This window comes from Emiliania huxleyi (genome assembly GCF_000372725.1).
Source record: "Emiliania huxleyi CCMP1516 chromosome Unknown EMIHUscaffold_211, whole genome shotgun sequence".
In the NCBI taxonomy this organism is placed as follows: domain Eukaryota; phylum Haptophyta; order Isochrysidales; family Noelaerhabdaceae; genus Emiliania; species Emiliania huxleyi.
The window spans coordinates 165,268-183,182 of record NW_005200496.1 but is presented as its reverse complement, the minus strand read 5'-3'; the positions used below and the strand labels follow the sequence as shown (position 1 = coordinate 183,182).

At 63.1% G+C, this 17,915-nt stretch overlaps 5 protein-coding genes across 5 annotated transcripts; 4 read left to right on the top strand and 1 right to left on the bottom strand.

The window, feature by feature from the left end:
• Positions 1 to 14: 14 nt before the first annotated feature.
• Positions 15 to 2,798, top strand: EMIHUDRAFT_114270 (hypothetical protein; the record flags this gene model as incomplete). Its single annotated transcript, XM_005780605.1, has 6 exons — positions 15 to 335; positions 474 to 619; positions 913 to 1,078; positions 1,151 to 1,348; positions 1,500 to 1,661; positions 1,938 to 2,798. 6 exons carry the CDS (start codon positions 15 to 17, stop codon positions 2,796 to 2,798), a joined length of 1,854 nt encoding a protein of 617 aa, XP_005780662.1.
• A 4,706-nt stretch (positions 2,799 to 7,504) lies between these two features.
• EMIHUDRAFT_235011 (FKBP-type peptidyl-prolyl cis-trans isomerase) lies at positions 7,505 to 7,900 on the top strand (the record flags this gene model as incomplete). The annotated part of the gene is made up of 1 exon (XM_005780604.1): positions 7,505 to 7,900. One exon carries the CDS (start codon positions 7,505 to 7,507, stop codon positions 7,898 to 7,900), a length of 396 nt encoding a protein of 131 aa, XP_005780661.1.
• A 547-nt stretch (positions 7,901 to 8,447) lies between these two features.
• Positions 8,448 to 10,861, top strand: EMIHUDRAFT_235010 (hypothetical protein; the record flags this gene model as incomplete). Its single annotated transcript, XM_005780603.1, has 9 exons — positions 8,448 to 8,542; positions 8,634 to 9,112; positions 9,279 to 9,352; positions 9,502 to 9,594; positions 9,777 to 10,031; positions 10,178 to 10,270; positions 10,339 to 10,465; positions 10,554 to 10,729; positions 10,805 to 10,861. The coding sequence occupies 9 exons, from the start codon at positions 8,448 to 8,450 to the stop codon at positions 10,859 to 10,861; spliced, it is 1,449 nt and encodes a 482-aa protein (XP_005780660.1).
• Positions 10,862 to 12,036: 1,175 nt separating this feature from the next.
• On the top strand, positions 12,037 to 13,038 carry EMIHUDRAFT_114267 (hypothetical protein; the record flags this gene model as incomplete). The annotated part of the gene is made up of 3 exons (XM_005780602.1): positions 12,037 to 12,552; positions 12,627 to 12,756; positions 12,899 to 13,038. 3 exons carry the CDS (start codon positions 12,037 to 12,039, stop codon positions 13,036 to 13,038), a joined length of 786 nt encoding a protein of 261 aa, XP_005780659.1.
• Positions 13,039 to 16,025: 2,987 nt separating this feature from the next.
• On the bottom strand, positions 16,026 to 17,044 carry EMIHUDRAFT_53855 (putative kinesin; the record flags this gene model as incomplete). Its single annotated transcript, XM_005780601.1, has 3 exons — positions 16,026 to 16,462; positions 16,534 to 16,760; positions 16,968 to 17,044. Coding segments are annotated over 3 exons (741 nt in total), but the record flags the coding sequence as incomplete, so codon positions are not given.
• Positions 17,045 to 17,915: the final 871 nt, after the last annotated feature.

Genomic DNA, 17,915 nt, shown 5'->3' with positions numbered 1-17,915 from the left:
CGCCTTGAGCCTTCATGAAGGCTGAATCCTCAATGCTCGACCAACCGGCGACAGGGCTGTCGGAACCGACGCAGGCCTATTGCGTTGCGCTCCTTAGTCAAGAGAAGAGCCTCGGCGAGCTGCAGCGACACCTTCACAAAACAGAGGCGCTCTTCCGCGAGTCGGTCCAACGCAAGAACCAGCAGCTGGACCTGCTGCTCGCCGAGGTGCGCCGCCTGTCGGCCAACGCGGCGGGCCGGGAGGCCAAGGCATCCGAGCACTTCGAGTCCTCCCTTGACGCCCAGCGGATCGAGCTGGGCCGGCTGCGGCAACAGCTCGCGACGCGGGAGACAGAGGTGGGCAAAGCGCGCTCGCTCTCCTTGCACACACACACACACACACACACACACACACACACACACACACACACACACACACACACACACACACACACACACACACACACCTCCAACTCGCTCCAATCTTGGCCTCAGGTGGATGCCCTCGCAGCGCAGGTCCAGCAGCTCAGAGCGGACTTGGCGGAGGAGCGGACGTGGCGCGAGGCGGCAGTGGAGCGGCTTGAGAGCACCGCCGCCGACAGGGCGACGCTAGACGCGCAGCGGTCTGAGCTCTCGGCCCGGTGCGTCGCGGACCGCTCGCTGTTGGGTTGCCACGTTTACGTGCCAATCCTGCCGAGGCGCGGCTCTAGGCGAATCGAGTTCTCCGAGCTCAGAGCTCAACTAGCAGACGCGCGCTGCGCCACCTCACGGCTCGAGGCAGCATCGCGGGAAACGGAATCCAAGCTCTTTGCGAGAGAGGTGTGTCGCACCGGAGAGTGCCCGGTCCTGGCAAAGTGGGCGGTAGTGCACGCCCAGTATGGCATGACATGCAGACGCTGATGGAGTAGCACTAATAGTCCTTCCCCCCTCTCAGGCTGAGCTCGAGCGACTGCGGGCGAGCGAGCACGATCGAGCGCTGCACGAGACAACGCAGGCAGAGCCTCCGCGCTGCGTTTGGCGTCGCGTATGCCAGCATATTCAAGCACCGTATGGGACAGGCGGAAATCGAGGAGTTGAGGGCACGCCTTGACGGCAGCGAGGTGGCGGGGGCGGCGTCTCGTTGCAGCTCCTTCGGACAAATGCTTCGCCGTCAGCGCGGCTGTAACCCATAGGCTGCACGAGCGACTGAGCGCGACAGCATCCATGCGCGGCTGAGCGACGCGCGCACGGAGCTCGAGGCGGAGGCGGAGTCGATGCGTGCCGAAAGCGCGGCAGCAAAGGCTCGTGCAAGTGAGGCCGAGGCGGACGCCGAGGCGGAGGCCCGTGAGAGGGCGCGGCTCGAGGCGGACATGGGCGAGGCAGCGAACATGGTGCCTTCCAACACCCGTCCCTGCGTCAAGCTGCTTTCAATATCCGCGGTCTCCTGCCACGCATCTCGGGCTCCACGCCTAGACCGTATCTCTGGCTCGTGCGCTCGCGACAGACGTTGCATCTGCCGCATTGTAACGCGTCCGTCCACAGGTGGTTGCGCTTCAGGCGCAGGTCAAGGCGCATGCGCAGGCCAGGGAGTCTCTCGCAGCTTCCGCTGACAGCGCTGCGGCAGAGAGGAGTCAGCTCGCCATTGAGCGGGATGCCGCCTTGCTCGAGCGCGATGGCCTCGTGGCGGAGCGGGACTCGCTCGAGGTGGAGCTTGAGAGGGCGCGGAGTCTGCTGGCGACGCGGCGGCTCACGAGCCTCGATGCGCCGGCGTCGCCCGTGGGGGAGCCGTCGCATCAACTTGTCAATCAGGGATCGGCGCCGCCGTCACCCACCGTAGTGTCGAGATCGGCACCAGTGCCAGCGCTGCTGTCAGCGAGACCCACACCACTTCCGGTCACGGTGACAACCCCTCCTCTCGTGCCTGCTGAGTCCGATCCGCCATCTCCACTTCAGACACTCACATCCGTGCTGGCCGTGAAGGCCAGCGTGCAGCAACCGGAGAGTGGAGGCGAGGCTCTCTCGAGTGTCGAGGCCATGCAAGCTGCAGATGGGAGTGGCGACGGAGGCGCGGCGGCGGTTTCGGGTGCGTCGGGCGAGCCGGCGGTGGTGCGGCTGAGCTTGCGCGGCGAGCCTGTGGTTTCCTACGTGCTGACCATCGATGCCATCGTCGACTCGCCCCGCACGACGCTGCAATATGTGTGGCGCCGTGCCGGCGAGCAGCGGCGACTCGAGGGGCCCTCCTACCTCGTCACCGCCCCTGATATTGGGTGTGAGATCTCTGTGCTCGTCACGCCCGTCGGCTCCAACGGTCCGCTCCCCTCGCCTAAATCTCACCTCTCGCGTGGCATGGATAAGCAAAGACACGGTTGCCTTGTAGGGGCGCTCGGTGCGCCACAGCAGGCAGCGACAGCCGGTGCGGTGTGCGTGGCGCCCGAGGTGCCCCACACCCTGCGCGAGTGGGTGCAGCGGGGCGAGCGGCGGTTTGATGGCCTCTTCGACGCGACCGACCGCGAGCGGTCGCTCTTGCTCACGGGGGACAAGATCAAGGTGCGGGAGAACCGCAACAAGGTGGAGAAGACAGTCATGAAGGAGTCGCACGCACTCGCAAGGCTCGAGTACGGCACCGACGAACTCACGTTTATGCTCGTGCTGCCGTCGGTCAAGCGCGCCAGCCCGCTGACGCTGCGCGCTAAGTCGGCCTTCCAACGCGACCTCATCTACCTGGCGCTCAAGGCGTTCTCCTCGCCGGACAGCATCGCCGCGCTTCCGACCGCCGCGACGAGCCTGAAGCCAGCCACCGCTCTCGAGCTGAACACCCCCGAGCCATCAGGCGGCTGCTGATTTCCCAACACCCAACTAGATCCACACACACAACCCAAAACCTAGCCCCGCTGCTACAGGAGCCCGGTCGCCGGCCTCGTCGGTCACCTCGGAGCAAGCTGACATGAGCGACGCGGTCCGCAGAGTGCAACTGGCCACGAAGTTTAAGAACCGCACCCTGGGGTCGTTTGCGCGACGTAAGTCCAAGGAGTAGGGTCCTCGGCATCGCGATAAATTTTTGTTTAACAAGGTCTGTGAACCTACCTCTGTGTGTGATCCATGAGACAGGACCGGCCTCAATCCCCCCCCCCCCCCCCCCGGCCTGCGGGCACAGTCTCCCCCCATCCCCAGGGCTTCCCCAGGGCTCGCACCTCAACCTCTCGGTCTCTCGCGCAGCGCGCAGCGCCATACGAGGTATTTAATTGTATTTTCTTCTCAATTGTCAATAAGAAGATCTGTGAAGAAATCGTGTTAAAAGAGATGTAGGACCTTCCTTATGGTCCGCCTCCCACACACTGTTGCCCCCCCCCCCCCCCCCGCGCTTTTTCCCCTTTTTCTTCTAAAAGGTCTACCCAACTCTACAGTCTGTCGAGCGGGAGCTCGGGCTGGGGTGAACAGACCTGAGGAGTCTGACTATCCCGGATCCTGCAGAACAAGTTCCTCTTGTAGCTCGATCGGTCACCACCGCCATCGCCGTCCGTCGAGGAGAGAGAGGGAGGGGGGACGACACTGCTTCGGCAGCGTGCACCTCGATCCTGTACCGTGTTTGTTATGACCCCCTCCAATGAACACTCCAGTGAGGGAGGGCGAGACGATCGAGGGGTCCCGTACCATGCGGAATCGGCCCTATCAGCCTATCAAGTGCTCAAGTGCTCAAGTCCCCCGAGGACACTTCTCAGGGGACAGGGCCAAGTAAGGTATTTGTGAGGTATGAACGTATCGGGGTATCTATTTCCATCGTCGGGGTAGGCAGGTAAATCCTGCTGTTGCGCCAGGTATGCATACGCTGGTACTTAAAGATACCTCATAGACGCATAGCTAGACGTATGCTGGTATGGGTAGTTGAGACGCACATATGGCAGTATGTTGCAGCTCGTCTCAAGTACATAGGTAGCGGCGGTCGCACCCGCAAGTATGGGTACGGGGATACCACTCCTTACGTGGTCCCGCAACCCGCCCAAGTACCCAGGTATCTCGAGGGCGCGCTCCAGTATCTGCAGTATCTGCAGTATCTGCAGTATCTGCAGTATCTGCAGTATCTGCAGTTCTGCAGTATCTGCAGTATCTGCAGTATCTGCAGTATCTGCAGTATCCGCGGTATCCGCGGTATCCGCGGTATCCGCGGTATCTGGGTCGTCTGTGGCAACAGGCGGGTGGGGTGTGGCAGCACCACCCTCGCAGCCCAGATCTGCCGCCGCCCGCAACGCATCTATCTACCCGCTTCGGCCGTCAAGTTTTGCGTCGCTGCTGGCCAATGCCTCTGGCAGTGCATAATCAGCTTTTGGCAGCTGTTCCACTGAGGCTGTGGGGTGCCGCAGCCGCTGTTGTATAGCGCAGTCGGCACCCACCCGTATCTGCAGTATCTGCAGTATCTGCAGTATCTGCAGTATCTGCAGTATCTGCAGTATCTGCAGTATCTGCAGTATCTGCAGTATCTGCAGTATCTGCAGTATCTGCAGTATCTGCAGTATCTGCAGTATCTGCAGTATCTGCAGTATCTGCAGTATCTGCAGTATCCGCGTACAAGCGGCGAAGTCTGTGGTATTGAAGTATGCATACTTCGCCATACTTTGACACTTGTATGTGGGAGGTATGGCAGTATTGTGCCGCCTCTCTCGCAGTATTGCAGTCAGTACGAGGAGGCCGGACGCCGGTATCCGGGTACCGGGCGCACTGGGCACGAGTACAGCAGTACGGATACCTGGCCCTACCACAGTGTGAGTCCTTTTCAGGTATGGCAGTTTGGCGCTGTCTTCCTCATGTACCCCAGTATAGCCAGCCATTTGTCGCGTACGGATACTTTATACCCTACTTGGCCCTGTCCCCTCAACGAAACGACAGAACGAGCCGACGCCGTTGGTGCTATGGTCCTCGCCTTCATCGGCCTCTGCTGCGCGCGCGGTTCCGAGACGTACTACGACATCCTCGGTGTGGGAGCCGGAGTGAGCACTGCACAGATTCGAGAGGCTTACTACAAGCAAGCGAAGAGTCTCCACCCTGACCGCGTCAAAGGCAATGCGCGCGAGGCAGCCGCAACAAGGTTCAAGGCCGTGGCAGCTGCGTACGCAGTTCTGGTGGACAAGGAGCAGCGGTCAGAATACGATCGCACGCGGAGTGCGCCCCGCGTGCAAGCCGCGAATCTTGCTGCGGAGACGGCTCGCTCACACCCATCCAGGCCGCCGCCACGGCCACCGCCGAAGCCACCGCCCCGGCCGCCGCCCCGGCCGCCGCCGCAGCCACCACCCCGGCCGCCTTCCCGTCCACCCCAAACGCCTCGGTCGCACGCGTCAGCCGAGGCAAGCACGTGGCAGGAGAGCCCGCACGCGCTTGCGCGGCGGCGGCTTCACGAGGCTAGGTCAGCCGCAGATCTGATCGAGTTTGCGGGGTCATCGCCCGCTGGCACCTCTCGAAGCGAAAGCGCCCTCTCCAAGCACGTCCTACTCGCCTTCTACGACTCGCGAGATGCCTCGTGCAGCGCACGGCTCCTCGATGAGACGTCCGTCGGCTTTCCCTACCCCTTTGCGCACCAAACACAGGATTGGCACGGTGTTTGGTGGGAAGATCTCCTGGTCGCGGCAAAATACGATGTCGCACCGAACCTCGCGCCGGCCAATGGCTCGGCGTCGCTCGGCGGGCTGCAATCACCACTCTTCCCCTTCCGCTCGCGCTTGCAGCCGCTGCTCATTCGGCGGGCCGGCTCCCTGTACCTGCCCGCCTGCCCACTGTTCGTCCACCAGAGGGCTGGCGAGGTACTCGGTGCGCTTCTAGAGAAGGCTGCGGCCACCATCGCCGTCCACCAACTGGGGCAATCTGTCACTGCCGTGGCTTCTGCCTCGGATACACCTCATGTCCTCTCCCGGCGTCTCCTGCAGGCGCTCCGGCGCGGCTCCTCGAGCCACTCACCGCGGTTCCAACCTCCGCCTCCTTCCAAGCCTGGGTGTGGCAGCAGCTGCAGGTGGCGTCTGACCCACTGAGATGACGCCTCGAGCGCCTCACACGTCCCTCCTTACTTCCCTGCCCTCCCTTCACCTATTGTTCACCGCTCATCTATCGCTGCGACCTGGCTGAGCGCTGACTTTGATCGTCCGGACCACAGATCGAAGTTACGTTCCACAACTCTCTCTCGGAGCCGGTCCGTGTCAACTGGGTCCACGGATCCTCCGTCCAAGAGGTCGTCGCCACTCCCGCCCGCCCGCCGCCCGCTGCCCACCGCCGAGCCCACTCACTAACTCATGGCCGCTCCAACAGGTGCTGACACTTCCCGCTCACGGCCGAGCCGCTCGCTACGTCTTCCTCTCGCACACACTTCAGGCAAGCGCCCACCATGGACACGGCCGTATGGGTCGCTCTCATCGCCGCCGTTGTTGCCGCTCATTCCGCAGGCCGAGCGGCTTGCGCGGAAGGGGCCCGGTGTGTCTGAAAATGCGAGCCTCGCTATCTGGCGCGTGCTCGAAGGCGGCCCGCTCGAGATTGCTGCGCCGAGCTGCCTCGACGAGGACTCTTCGTGCGAGGCGTGGGCCGCGGCGGGCGAATGCGAGCGAAACACCGCTTTCATGCGGAGGGAGTGCCGCCTGTCGTGCGACGTTTGCGCCGCAGCAGCTGCCTCTGAGCACAGGGCCGCGGCGGTCGGCGGCGCGTCGGTGGGGAGGGCGGCGCGGGGGAGGGCGTCGGAAGGCATCACTACCAGCTGCATCGACAGGCGAGAGCAGTGCGAGGCGTGGGCGGCGACCGGCGAGTGCGAGAGAAACGCGGCCTACATGGAGAGCGAGTGCGGACGCTCTTGCGGCTGCGGGTCCGCCCAGCGCCCCAGCCCTGGTCAGTCGGGCCCGCTCTCCTCGCATCCTCGCCCGGCGAGCTGCATGGACTCGTTTGAGGATTGCGCTCGGTGGACAAACAGCCATCCGGCCGCGTGCAGCTCGCCGATGGCGGAGAAGCTGTGTGCCAGAAGCTGCGGCCTGTGCGCAGACACAGCGGAGGCGCCGCGTGTGGAGGCACCGACACGGCAGCAGAGGGCCAAAGCGACGGCCAATTTTGCATCCGCTGGTCAATGTGAGGATCAAGTGTCGACCTGCACTGCCATCATCGGGAGCTCGCCGCGCGCATGTGCTACTGCGCCGATGATGCGGACAAGTTGCCGGCGGTCCTGCGGGTACTGTGGCGATGGCGGCGATGCTGGTGGCGGGAAGGACGAGCTGTGACTGACTTTTTTCCCGCGTGAGTATAATAACGTATAAGTAACGAGCTCCCGCCCTGCCCGTTTTCTCTATTTGCGGTGAGTGGGCCTGGGTGCTCCCACTAGCCGAATAGGGGGTCTGTCTGCGCCCACTGACTCGCGGAAAACGGCCTTCTTCCCTAAGTATCCCCCGCAGCGGAGCGAAATATAGACGACCGACCCCCCGCAGGAGCCCGAACCCTGAGAGGGCTCGTGCGCGAGCAAAAGGCAGGCGTCCCAGGCGGCGAGGTGAGCAAGGCCTGGGCTGCAAGGATTGCGTGGTGAGCAAACAGCTATGGGCGTGACACGCACCGTCGTCCGCGAAGGCGCTGGACGCACCCCGAACGCAGGCGAGGTTGTCAAGGCTCACTACACCGGCCGCCTGAAGGACAGCGGCCATGAGTTTGACTCGTCCCGTGACCGCGGCAAGCCACTCACGTTTGTAATCGGCATCGGTTCAGTCATCAAAGGCTGGGACGAAGGTATCTCCGAGATGAAGCTCGGCGAGGCATCGACGCTTCACGTCACCTCAGACTACGGCTACGGGAGGGAGGGCGCTGGACCAATCCCGCCCAACGCCGATCTTGAATTTGATGTTGAGCTGGTCGCGATCGGCAACGACGCCATCCCAGGCAACTCGTCAGTCAGCACGTGCGAGGCGTTCGGCATTCAGCTGTGCGCCGTGCAGTGAGAATGGGCGCGGGGAAGCAGCTAGCTTCAGGCGAGAGCAGGACCTTCACGGATGGCGCTTCGGGTCGGCAATGAACAAGGCATTTCAGGGTTAGATCAGTATTGACGTCACCGCACACATCCGCACGAGCCACGAGGTCAGCGGCGGGCACTCTATCCTGACATCGCCGTCGTCCTCAACAGGCCAGTCTGGAGCGGACTGGCCCTGTGGCCACGGGGGCATGGCGGGTAGGAGGGCGGCTCATGGCAGGGCCTGTGAAAAGTGAGGCGTGGTCTAGGAACCCTGCTTTTTTTTTGAGAGCCTTCGATGTTACGAGGAAAGAAAGCAAGGCAGACATGGCATATCGCTCTCGGGCCCACAGACATCCCGCACACCCGCCGCCCCCGCGCGCGCCCCACCCCGGCCGGGAGAAAAGGGAGTGACAGTTTGGATGCAACCAGCACCTTTTTTTTGTTTTTCAAGGCGCGACAAGCTTCGGCCACAAAGCCCACGTTTGCGACGGCTCGGACGCTTGCCGTTGGCGACACGGCTCGGACGTTTATCGTTGATGCTGCTGCTGGCGTTGAGCCATGCGCTGACCATCCCCACTACGCTACGAGCGCATCGAGGGAACAACAGGATCGAGCGGGTGCGAGCCTACTGGTAAGCGCTCCGCCCCACGCCTTCCTCTTCCCTGTGCGGCTCCATATCCGCGCATCGTGCCGCCTCTCTAGACGCTTCCGAGCCTCCTCAGGCGGAAGGATGATGCCTCTCCTCTCGCACGCCGGCTTGACAAGATCATTGCCGCGGCGCCGGCGCTCGAGCGGCCAACCTACCAGCCGACGCCGTGGGCGCGCAGCGCAAAGGCCAACTTTGTGCTTGCGACGCTCCGCTCGCGCCTCGCCGCGCTGAGGCGGAACGTCGAGCCGCCGCTCACTGGCCGCACGACAGCGGTGCCGTCGGAGCCGGACCTGGGCGTGGAGTGGACAAAGGACGAGGTCGGCGTCACGCTACCGCCCGAGGCGCCGACAACACTCCTGCAGTCAGATCTCGGCTGGCACCTCGGCCGCACTTTCTCCGCCGCGCTTCGACGGCAGGCGCCGATCGTCATCTTCCTCCACACCATCACGGGCACGGCGGCGCAGACCCGCTGGCTGATGGCGGGCGGCGTCGCGCGCGGACGGACAGCAGGACACGTCCATGACGCGTCCCGGAACACTGTCCCGCAAAGGCGTACGCCTCGTCCCGCGGCTGGCGGGCGTGCACCTTTGTGCGCCGCGGGCACGACCCCTCCTCCAGGCTCACCTCGCCGACCTTCAACTTGCTCGGCGGCGGCGGCGAGGGCGGGCTGGGCTGGAGGGGGGGAGGCGTGAGGTCGAGGCGTTGGCCGGGGCTGTAGGCGACGTCAGTGACGTGCAGCTCCAGCTGGAGGCGGTGCGGCGGGCGCACCCCCGCGCCTCCTTCCTCGGAATGGTGCCGCCTCTCTCTCTTTCTCTCTCTCTCTCTCCCCCCCCCTCTCGCTCTCTCTCTCCCCCTCCCCCCCTCTCTGCCAACCCCCCCTCTGCTCGCCCCACCCCCCGCCTCTACTCTCCGGTGCCCACCAGCGTCCTGAGCCTTCCTAGGTCGGCGTCTCTGCCGGCTCGGGCCTCCTCATCTCTTACCTCGGCGCCGCCGGCTCCGCTACGCCCGTCGGCGCCGCGTGTGCGATATGCCCGGTGAGCAGCAGCGAGCCCCGCCCGCCCCCTGGAGCCCAGCCTGCCCCCGCCTGCGGTGAGCAGCAGCGAGCCCAGCCTGCAGCCCGCCCCCGCCCGCCCCCGCCTGCCTCCTCGCGTGCCGTGACAGGGCTGCGGCCACGCGACCGGACGGGACCGCCGCACACAGGCATGATGTTTATCAGGCGTGGGACGTGGGCAGCGCCTTTGGCGCGATGAGCGAGGCGCTCCCCGCCGCCGAGCGAGGCGTGCGGCCGCGCGCCGCGTCGCTTCACGCGCCCGGCCGTGGACAGGCGCAGCCCGCCGCCGAGCGAGCGATGCTCGCCCAGATCCGGAGCCGATTCGTCCGGCGGAACGAGCGGCTGCTCCGCGCGTATGACTCTGCGGCGGTCGATGCTTGCCTCGCCGCGCAGTCGTTGTCCGATCTGCTCGCCGCGCACGTGAGGGCCAGCCCGGGGGGAGGCCGAGAGTCATCGAGAGGAGGCGGAGAGAGGAGGGGGAGAGAGGAGGCGGAGAGAGAGAGAGAACGTCGAGAGACGGGCTGAGCCCTGGGCGGCCCCTCTTCACAGCGTGGTGCGTGGAGCAGGCGCCCTTCGCGATGCGGCGGCGCGGCGCGACGGGCGACGAGTACTTTGCTGCGCACGACCCGATGGCGGTGCGGCGGAATGTGAGCGTGCCGGTGTCGCCGCTCAGTTCGCCGGGCGACGCTGCGAACCGCAGTCTCTTCACGGGATGAGGCGTGAGCAGGTGCTAGTGCTCAACGCTGAGGACGACTTTGTGTGCCCCGCGTCGCTCGCCCGCCCGGATGCGAGAGGCCGCGAGTGGCCGGTGGGACCATGCGACGTCCGCGACGCGTCCACGACACAGCCTGTAGGTGATCGTCCGCGACCAGCCCGGCGTGTTCGCGGATCATGTTGGTTGGGCCGTGAACAGCGTCTCTTCACGCGCGCGGCCGTGGACAGGCGCCCTCCTCCTCATCACCAAGTCGGGCTCGCACGTCGCTTTCAACGAGGGGCCGCTCGGGCGCAAATCCTTCCACACGCGCGTCAGCCTCGACTTCCTCGACGCGGCGCGCGAGCTGGCCGCCGCCGAGGCGGCGAACAGCGAGGCGGGCACGGCGGAGCTGCGCGGCGTGGTGGTGCCCACGGCGCTCGGCCCCCGGCCGCCCGCCGCCGCAGGAGAGCGGAAGCCGCGCAGAGACGGCAGGGAGCAGGGCGAGCCGGGCCGGGAGGCGCGGCCGCCGTCGATCCGGAAGGTAGGGGTTGTGTGACGCTTTGCCGCGCCTTGTTGGAGCACTTTACACATTACAGTGCATATTTTGCTCCTTCTATGTACCATGAAACGTGTGACGATAAAGAGCTGAAAAGTGAATTGACAAATGTGTGGCGGTCCATAATCTTCGCAGTAAAGATTTGGATCAAAGACGTTACAAACAAGGGACATACAGTATTCTGCAGAGATGCAGGGAGGAGTTCAGCCTCGGGAGGAGCTCAGGCGCTTAAGAAAGCGCCAAGACTTGCCCCAAGAGAGGGGGGGGTGCCACAAAGGTGTGGCGGAAGGGTGCCGCCGCAGTGCCCACCGGTGCGCCCGCAAGGAGCGCCGGCCTTTGAAGCCCGCCGAGCCAGCAACCGCCAGTGCTGCCGCCACGCTGCCGGCCACTCCCGCGCGCACGCCGCTACTGCCCCTGTCCCTGCCGCCGCCGTCGCCTTCCGATTCCTCCCCACCGCCCGGCCTGATCCGCGGCGTGCAACGCCCCCCACGCACAAACATGGGCACACACCTCGGCATCGCCGACCCTGATGCCGCCGCCGCCGTCCCTGTCGCCCCCGCTTCCACCCACTTGCTTTACTGCCGACTCCAAGCGGGAGGCAGCAATAGCACGCAGACAGAACCCTGAGTGAGAACGTCGCCATCGTGTAGCAGGCAGGCCTGGCTAGCCGCGTGTTGGGGAGTAGTGTTTGTGTGTGTGGTGTACTCTCTCTCCACTCAGTGTATAGTGAGTGAGCAGCGCACGATAAAAACAGCTGAAAAACCTCGAAGCCCTGGGAGCCCTCCCCCTACTGTTGCGAGGCCAGCCGACGCGAGCCAGCCCGAGGCCAAACTTAACGAAGACAAAGAAAGCGGATAAGAAAGAAGGAAGGAAAGAAAACAGACAGGCCAAGAAGGGATGGGTTTTGGATCACTGGAGCGGGAGCAGCAGAGGGTTTCTTGTTGCCAACTTGAGAGTTGTTTTGTTTAAATTGAAATAAATAAAACGGACATCCCAAAAAAGAAAGCGTCCGCCGTTTCTTTGTTGCCAGTAGCACTGATTTCTTTTGCCAGAGAGCGGGACGCCAGCCTTCCGACGGCCCCGAGTCGTCGTCGCCCCAACACCCCGGAGGCGTCCCAGCCTTCCGACCGCCCCGAGTCGTCGTCGCCCCAACACCCCGGAGGCGGTGCAAAGAAATGCGCCGAGTCGCCGCTGCGGCCCGGCTCGGCGCCGCCGTCTCAGCAGGCGGTGCTGCTGCCTACTCCATGCCGCTCTCCGACTGGTTTGCGCAGCCCGCGCCGTCGCTCGAGGCGGAATCGCTCGTCTCAAAGTTTGAGCGGGACCCGGAGTGGGTCAACTGCACCACCAAGTTGTTGAGTGGTGCCGGCATGGATGTGGACAGCCTGGACGGCAGCGTCATCTTTGACACGCTCGGCGCCCGGACCAACAGCATCCGCCTCTACCAGCTCTATGCGAAGCGGGACGGGACTGCAGTCGCCGGCATCGCCTCACTGGGCAGCGGCCTGGACGGCCACCCCGGCATCGTCCACGGCGGTGTGACGGCGCTCCTTTTCGACAACACCTTTGGGTGGGCCAACGCGATCGGCCTGCTCAAGGAGCGCGGCGCTCTCGCGGCGGCGCTGCACGGGCCCGCAAAGCCGGCGCCTCAACTAGAGAGAACCACATACGCTTCATTGCCTCTGACTCTTCTCGTTAGCCGGCGCCTCACCTAGAGAGAGAACCACATACGCTTCATTGCCTCTGACTCTTCTCGTTCGCCACGTAGGCGCTCATGCGCAGGGGCAGCAACTCACCGCCGGCAGCGGAGGGCCCGCCGGGGCAGCAGGTGTCGAGCACCAGCCAGTTTGGCTTCACGGCCTTCCTCCACATCAACTACCGCGCGCCCGTCTATGCCGGTGCGCCTGCTAAGGCCGACTCGCAGTGAAATCTCTTCCCGGCTAGGCCAGCACACACCCTCGCGCGCCCGTCGATTTCGCGCCGCCGTCCTCTTCCCCCCCCCCCCCCTCTCCCGCACTCCTGGGCCGCTTTGTGCGCCAGGTACCACTGTGGAGCTGTTGTGCGCTCTCGACCGCGTCGAGGGGCGGAAGCGCTTCCTGAAGGGGACAATGCACGACGCCACCGGGACGCTGCTCGCCGACGGCGACTGCTTGTTTGTGATCCCGCGCGGACCGGGCTGAAGTATTACAGTCATGCGATATAGAGAGCGCACTTTCGCTCGTTCTCTGCTGTGTGAGTATTTGCCTCTATTGGTGCAACGCTTCGTAACCTCAAGCGACTGCGTCCAAGAAGGAAAACAAAAACCGACACGCGACACTCTCTCTCCACTCCATATAGGCTAGTGCTAGCCCCCCATCGGGAGGACGACCCCGGCTAGTCGCCGACCACACCCACAAAAAGAACCCTGCACAAAGATCGCAAGGGCGGGGGCCTGTTCCTTTTTACCCATCTCACAGTAGAGAGGTGTCCGTTTTTATTTATTTATTTATCCACTCCCATCTCACAGTAGAGAGGTGTCCGTTTTTATTTCTTTATTTATCTCCCAGATACGGTATAGAGATTGTCCCCCGCCATATACGTCGCCGTTCTCGGGGCACATGCTCATGCATCATGTGGGTTGAATCATGCTATCCGAGCGTCCTGCGTGTGTAATTTCTGTAAAGGCTAAGAGTACATCCTTTCTCCTGTCGACTCGCACGTCTGCGGAAAGTAACAGAAAGAGAGTCATCCGCCTTTCTCCGCGGACTACTGCAACATGCACGTCTCGCTTTTTTTACTGTCCCCATTGCCTCTATCCCTGCCGCCGCCGCCGCCGGTCTCGCCATCGCGCTTGAGTCGCGCCTTGAGGTTCTGCGCCTTAAGGGTAGCATACTCGTCCAGCCGTTTGAGCGCCTAGAGAGCCACGGCTGCGTCTCGCCTCCCCGCGTTGATGCTCTCGCTCGCTCCGCCGTCGCGAGTCGCACCTCGTCGCGCTCCCTGGTGACGCTCTGCACCGTTGCCAGCGCAACTTGCAGCTCCTCCTCTGCCTACGATACGGACTGCCGCGTGCGGAACGAAGCAGTCCCTTCCCAACTCCACTCACTACGGGATCGGAGCACCTTTTGCGCTCGCTCTACCGCTCGCTTCACTTCTTCGGACTTGTCTCCCTTCTTGTCTATCGACTTGAGCTGGGTCTCGAGCTGCTCCATCTGCAGTAACGAGGACAGCATCTCTGATGGGTTGGCGCATGGTCTAGCTGCGCGTGCAAGTCGAGGGTGCAAGGCCGCACCCTCTTCGTTGCCTTGTTCCGCTTCACCTTCTCGAGCTGTAGCCGCAGCGTCGACTCGTTTTGGATCTGCTTCGTCACGGCCGCGGCCTTTTTGCTGACCTGTATCGTGAGCGCGGGGCTTGTGAGGCTCAACGGAGGCGGCGCGCGAGCACGACCGTCGTTGGTGGACCATCGCGTTGAGCCCCGCCGCCACCTCCTCCTGCGCCATGTCCCAGTCGATCACCTTGGCTCCGAGGCTCCCGTCGCCCATGGCCACCTGCGGGTCGAAGACGTGGAAGACTTGAGACAACCCCAAGATAAGCCTGTCATTATGCTGGAGCGTGGTCTGCTTCTCCACACTCTTGCCGTTGACCAGACAGATGCCGTCCTTGGGTGTTAATGTGATAGCTCGCATAGGATCGAGGTGGTCGAAGGAAATCTCGCAATGGTTCTCGTCGATGCCCTCTCCGCCGAGAGCGTGATGAAAGTCGTCTTCGTCCTGCGGAGGCCACGACTAGGTCAGATCCGCAACGAGGCAGCGCGGCGGGGAGAGCTCACCTCCTCGCAACCGAAGGTGTGCCTTCCAGGGTAAAGCAAATGCACCAGCCTCCCGCTGAGTAACGCGTCCTGGTTGAGATTGCGCAGCGAGGGGTAATCCTGGAGATCCTCGCGTGACATGTCGAGGCCCAGCTCCGCCGCCATCTCCGACACCTCTGCCTCTGAAGCGCTCATCTTCTCCTCCCATGATTTCGTCAACTGCGCCAGCATCTCCGAGTTGCGCGCGAGCTGCTCAGCCAGTGCCGCCTTCTGTCGCTCTGCTGCCTCCGCCTTGGCCTCCGCCTTTTGCTTGTCCTTTTCAAAGGACTTTTTTGCCTCCTCCACATCTGCTGGCGCTGCCACCGCGAGCTTTTCCATCACCTTTGACAGCGCCGCCTCCGCCGAATCCGTGGACACAATGCCGGAGCCTGCCTGCGCGCTCACCCGGTCGAAGGCCTCCTCTGCATACTTGGTGGCCTTCTCGATCTGCTTAAAGTCCTCGCCATCGACTCCGTCAATGCCAAGGAGCGAGACCGCAGCACGCACCGACTTGACCACCACCGGCTTCGAGAGCAAGTTGCCCATCGCCGCCTGCCGCTCGCCCTCGAAATCGTACAGCACGTTGGCGATCGCCTTCTTCCTCGGCCCGGTGGGCGCTGATGGGATCTTGGTCATCACGTTCTCCATCACCTCGACCAGCTCGTCGTAGCCGAGGAGGCCATCGTCCCACACCTGGCTCCCCTCTGCAAGCTGGCGCTGCGCCTCCTCCATGGCCGCCTCGAGCTCTTCCCGCGGCACCTCACACTCCTCACTATCCCACATCTCGAGCGTCTCGGTCACCATCGCGATCGTGTCCTCCGGCCCCAGCCGACCGCCACCCGAGGCACGCAGCTCGTAGAGCCGACCGAGCTCCGAAAGGGCCTCCTCAGCAGCGTCTTTCTTGGAGTAGTCCGAGACCCCTGGCACTTGCATGATCGCATTCCGGATGAGCGTCTCCATATCGTTTCGCGAGAGCATGCACTTGGACGCCGCCTCGGCCCGCTCCGCCTCGATCCGGCGCATCTCTTCGATGGCCTTCTCCTTCTCCTCCTCCGATGCCGCCTTGACACCCGCCACGGCCTCCTCGATCCGCTTCTGAAGCTCCTCCTCGGTGATAGTCGCGCCATACTGCTTGTGCAAATCCGGCCCGCTGGAAGCATCCGCCTCTGCCGCGGACGCACCCTCCTCACTATCCGTGCCGCCGCCGCCGCCGCCGACGCCGCCATCACCAACGCCGGACAAATCGACAGCCTCGCCCGCCGATATGCCCATCAACATCTTGCGGAGCTTTTCATTCTCCGACTTCAGCTCCCGGATCAGCTTGTCCGTCGGATTCTCCATAACCTCGACGACAACCTTGATCTGCTTGGCGCGGTCTGCGTAGCGCAGCGTCGAGAGAGACTCATCAAAGTTGATGTTGGCAGGCGAGACGGCAGCCACCATGACGGTCTTTGAGTTGCCGCCGAGTGCGGACTGCAGAAGCTCAGTCAGCACATGCGAGCGATACGGGATGAACACCTTCTTTTTCGGGTTGTTGGCCTTTTCTGCCAGCGCCGAGATGACGTTGCCCAGCGCCGAGAGCGAAACGTTGATCTCGATGCCCTCCTGCAGCCGCGCACCCGTCGCGCCCGTCGATTCGGCGCGCTCGGAGCCAGCCAAATCGACAAGGACAATATCGGAGGCAAACTCCTTGTCGATGCCATCTTCTTTCTTGATTTGTCCGAGCGTGATGGTGACGATAGTGTGGGCGCGCGACGACGTGGCGTTCATCTGCGTCGCGCCTGCGTGGAAGGATCACGCACAGTTTATTTAGGGACGGTTGGAGGCGGTAAGAAGGGTGTGCTCATGACACCGACAGTCCGATTGGCGGTGCCGACGTCCTGCACCTTTTCGATGGCCTCGTATGACCCGACGGCCGACTTTTTGAGGCCCTGCACATATGTGCCCGTCTTGCCGTTCCGAATCTTGAGCTTTTCTTTGCTTTTTGGATGGAGCAGGTCGCGGAGCTCACGACCGTAGATCTCCATCATGGCACACTCCACCTGTATCGGCGATTCTCGGGTGGGGGCGACCGTGGTGCTGTCAAGGCTGCCATTTGGCAGAAGCGCACTTGGAACTTGTGGTTGGGCCCGGTCTGCTCCTTGATCCGCCTGAAGATCTCCTCGCACGCCTGCGGCAGACAGCGTGGCGCTTCGCTGGCGGGGGCTGGGAGGGAGATCGGCGGCACGCCAGCGAGCAGTAGTGGTGTGTTGATGGTCCACTGAATCAGTGGACGAGGCACGATACGGCGCCTGCGGGAGAATTCCCTTGTTTGATCCGTAGCCGACGAATGAATACGACTTGCCAGCGCCCGTCTGGCCGTATCTGTGATGGGGTGCCAGCACGCGGCGTGAGCGGGAGGAGCGTGCCCACTCGGCGAGGCAGTGAGGAGTTTCTCATGCCCCACTGGTCATCTAGCCGGCTCACGCAAACATGGTGCAGTTGAAACCTTGCCACGCATTCTCCAGCATCGTGACACCGAGGTGGTCGTACACATCCTTCTGCGAGGAATAGGTTGCTCCATACCTGATCGGGGTGTGACGACGTAAATTGGCATCCTGCACCGCCAATCCCTGCCCTCTTTTGGTAGGCTATCACGCAGACAATCGCTGGCTCTTTCGCACTTTGAGGGGCTGCCGCCAGCAGAGTTGTACCCGTTTTCGTCGGTTTGGAAGCCGTCATGCGACCAGTAAGAATAGTCGAACGCGAAGTCCTTTTCAACCCCGTCCTCCGGACTTATAATGGTCGTCTTTGGTCCCTGCGGGTAGCAGCGTACTATGTCTCAGGGCGACGCCTTGGCAAGAAGGTGGCCGACACAAAGCTCGGCTTTGAGTTTGAGGAGAAGCGACGCACACGTGTAGTGACAAGTGCCGCGAGCCTGCATGCGAATAATGCATTTGGAGTTCTGCTCCTTCTCGCGCCCATTAAACGGACGCACGCGCACCGCCACCTTGATGCTCTCCGCCGACATGGCGAGACCTATCCAGGCAGCGCGCCCCAGCTGGCGTAACGACTAGTTGGTTTCTTTCGCAACGTAAATTCTTTCTTTTGGTAAATTGAGAATCGCCTTCGGTGGTGGAACAAACATTGGGGGAAAACGCAGAGAGAAATGAAATCCGTCCGGCTCACAAGGGAGGGTGTAGAGCTCACAAGTACAAGTTTGGCCGGCTCACTTTCCTTTAAATACCCAGAGGC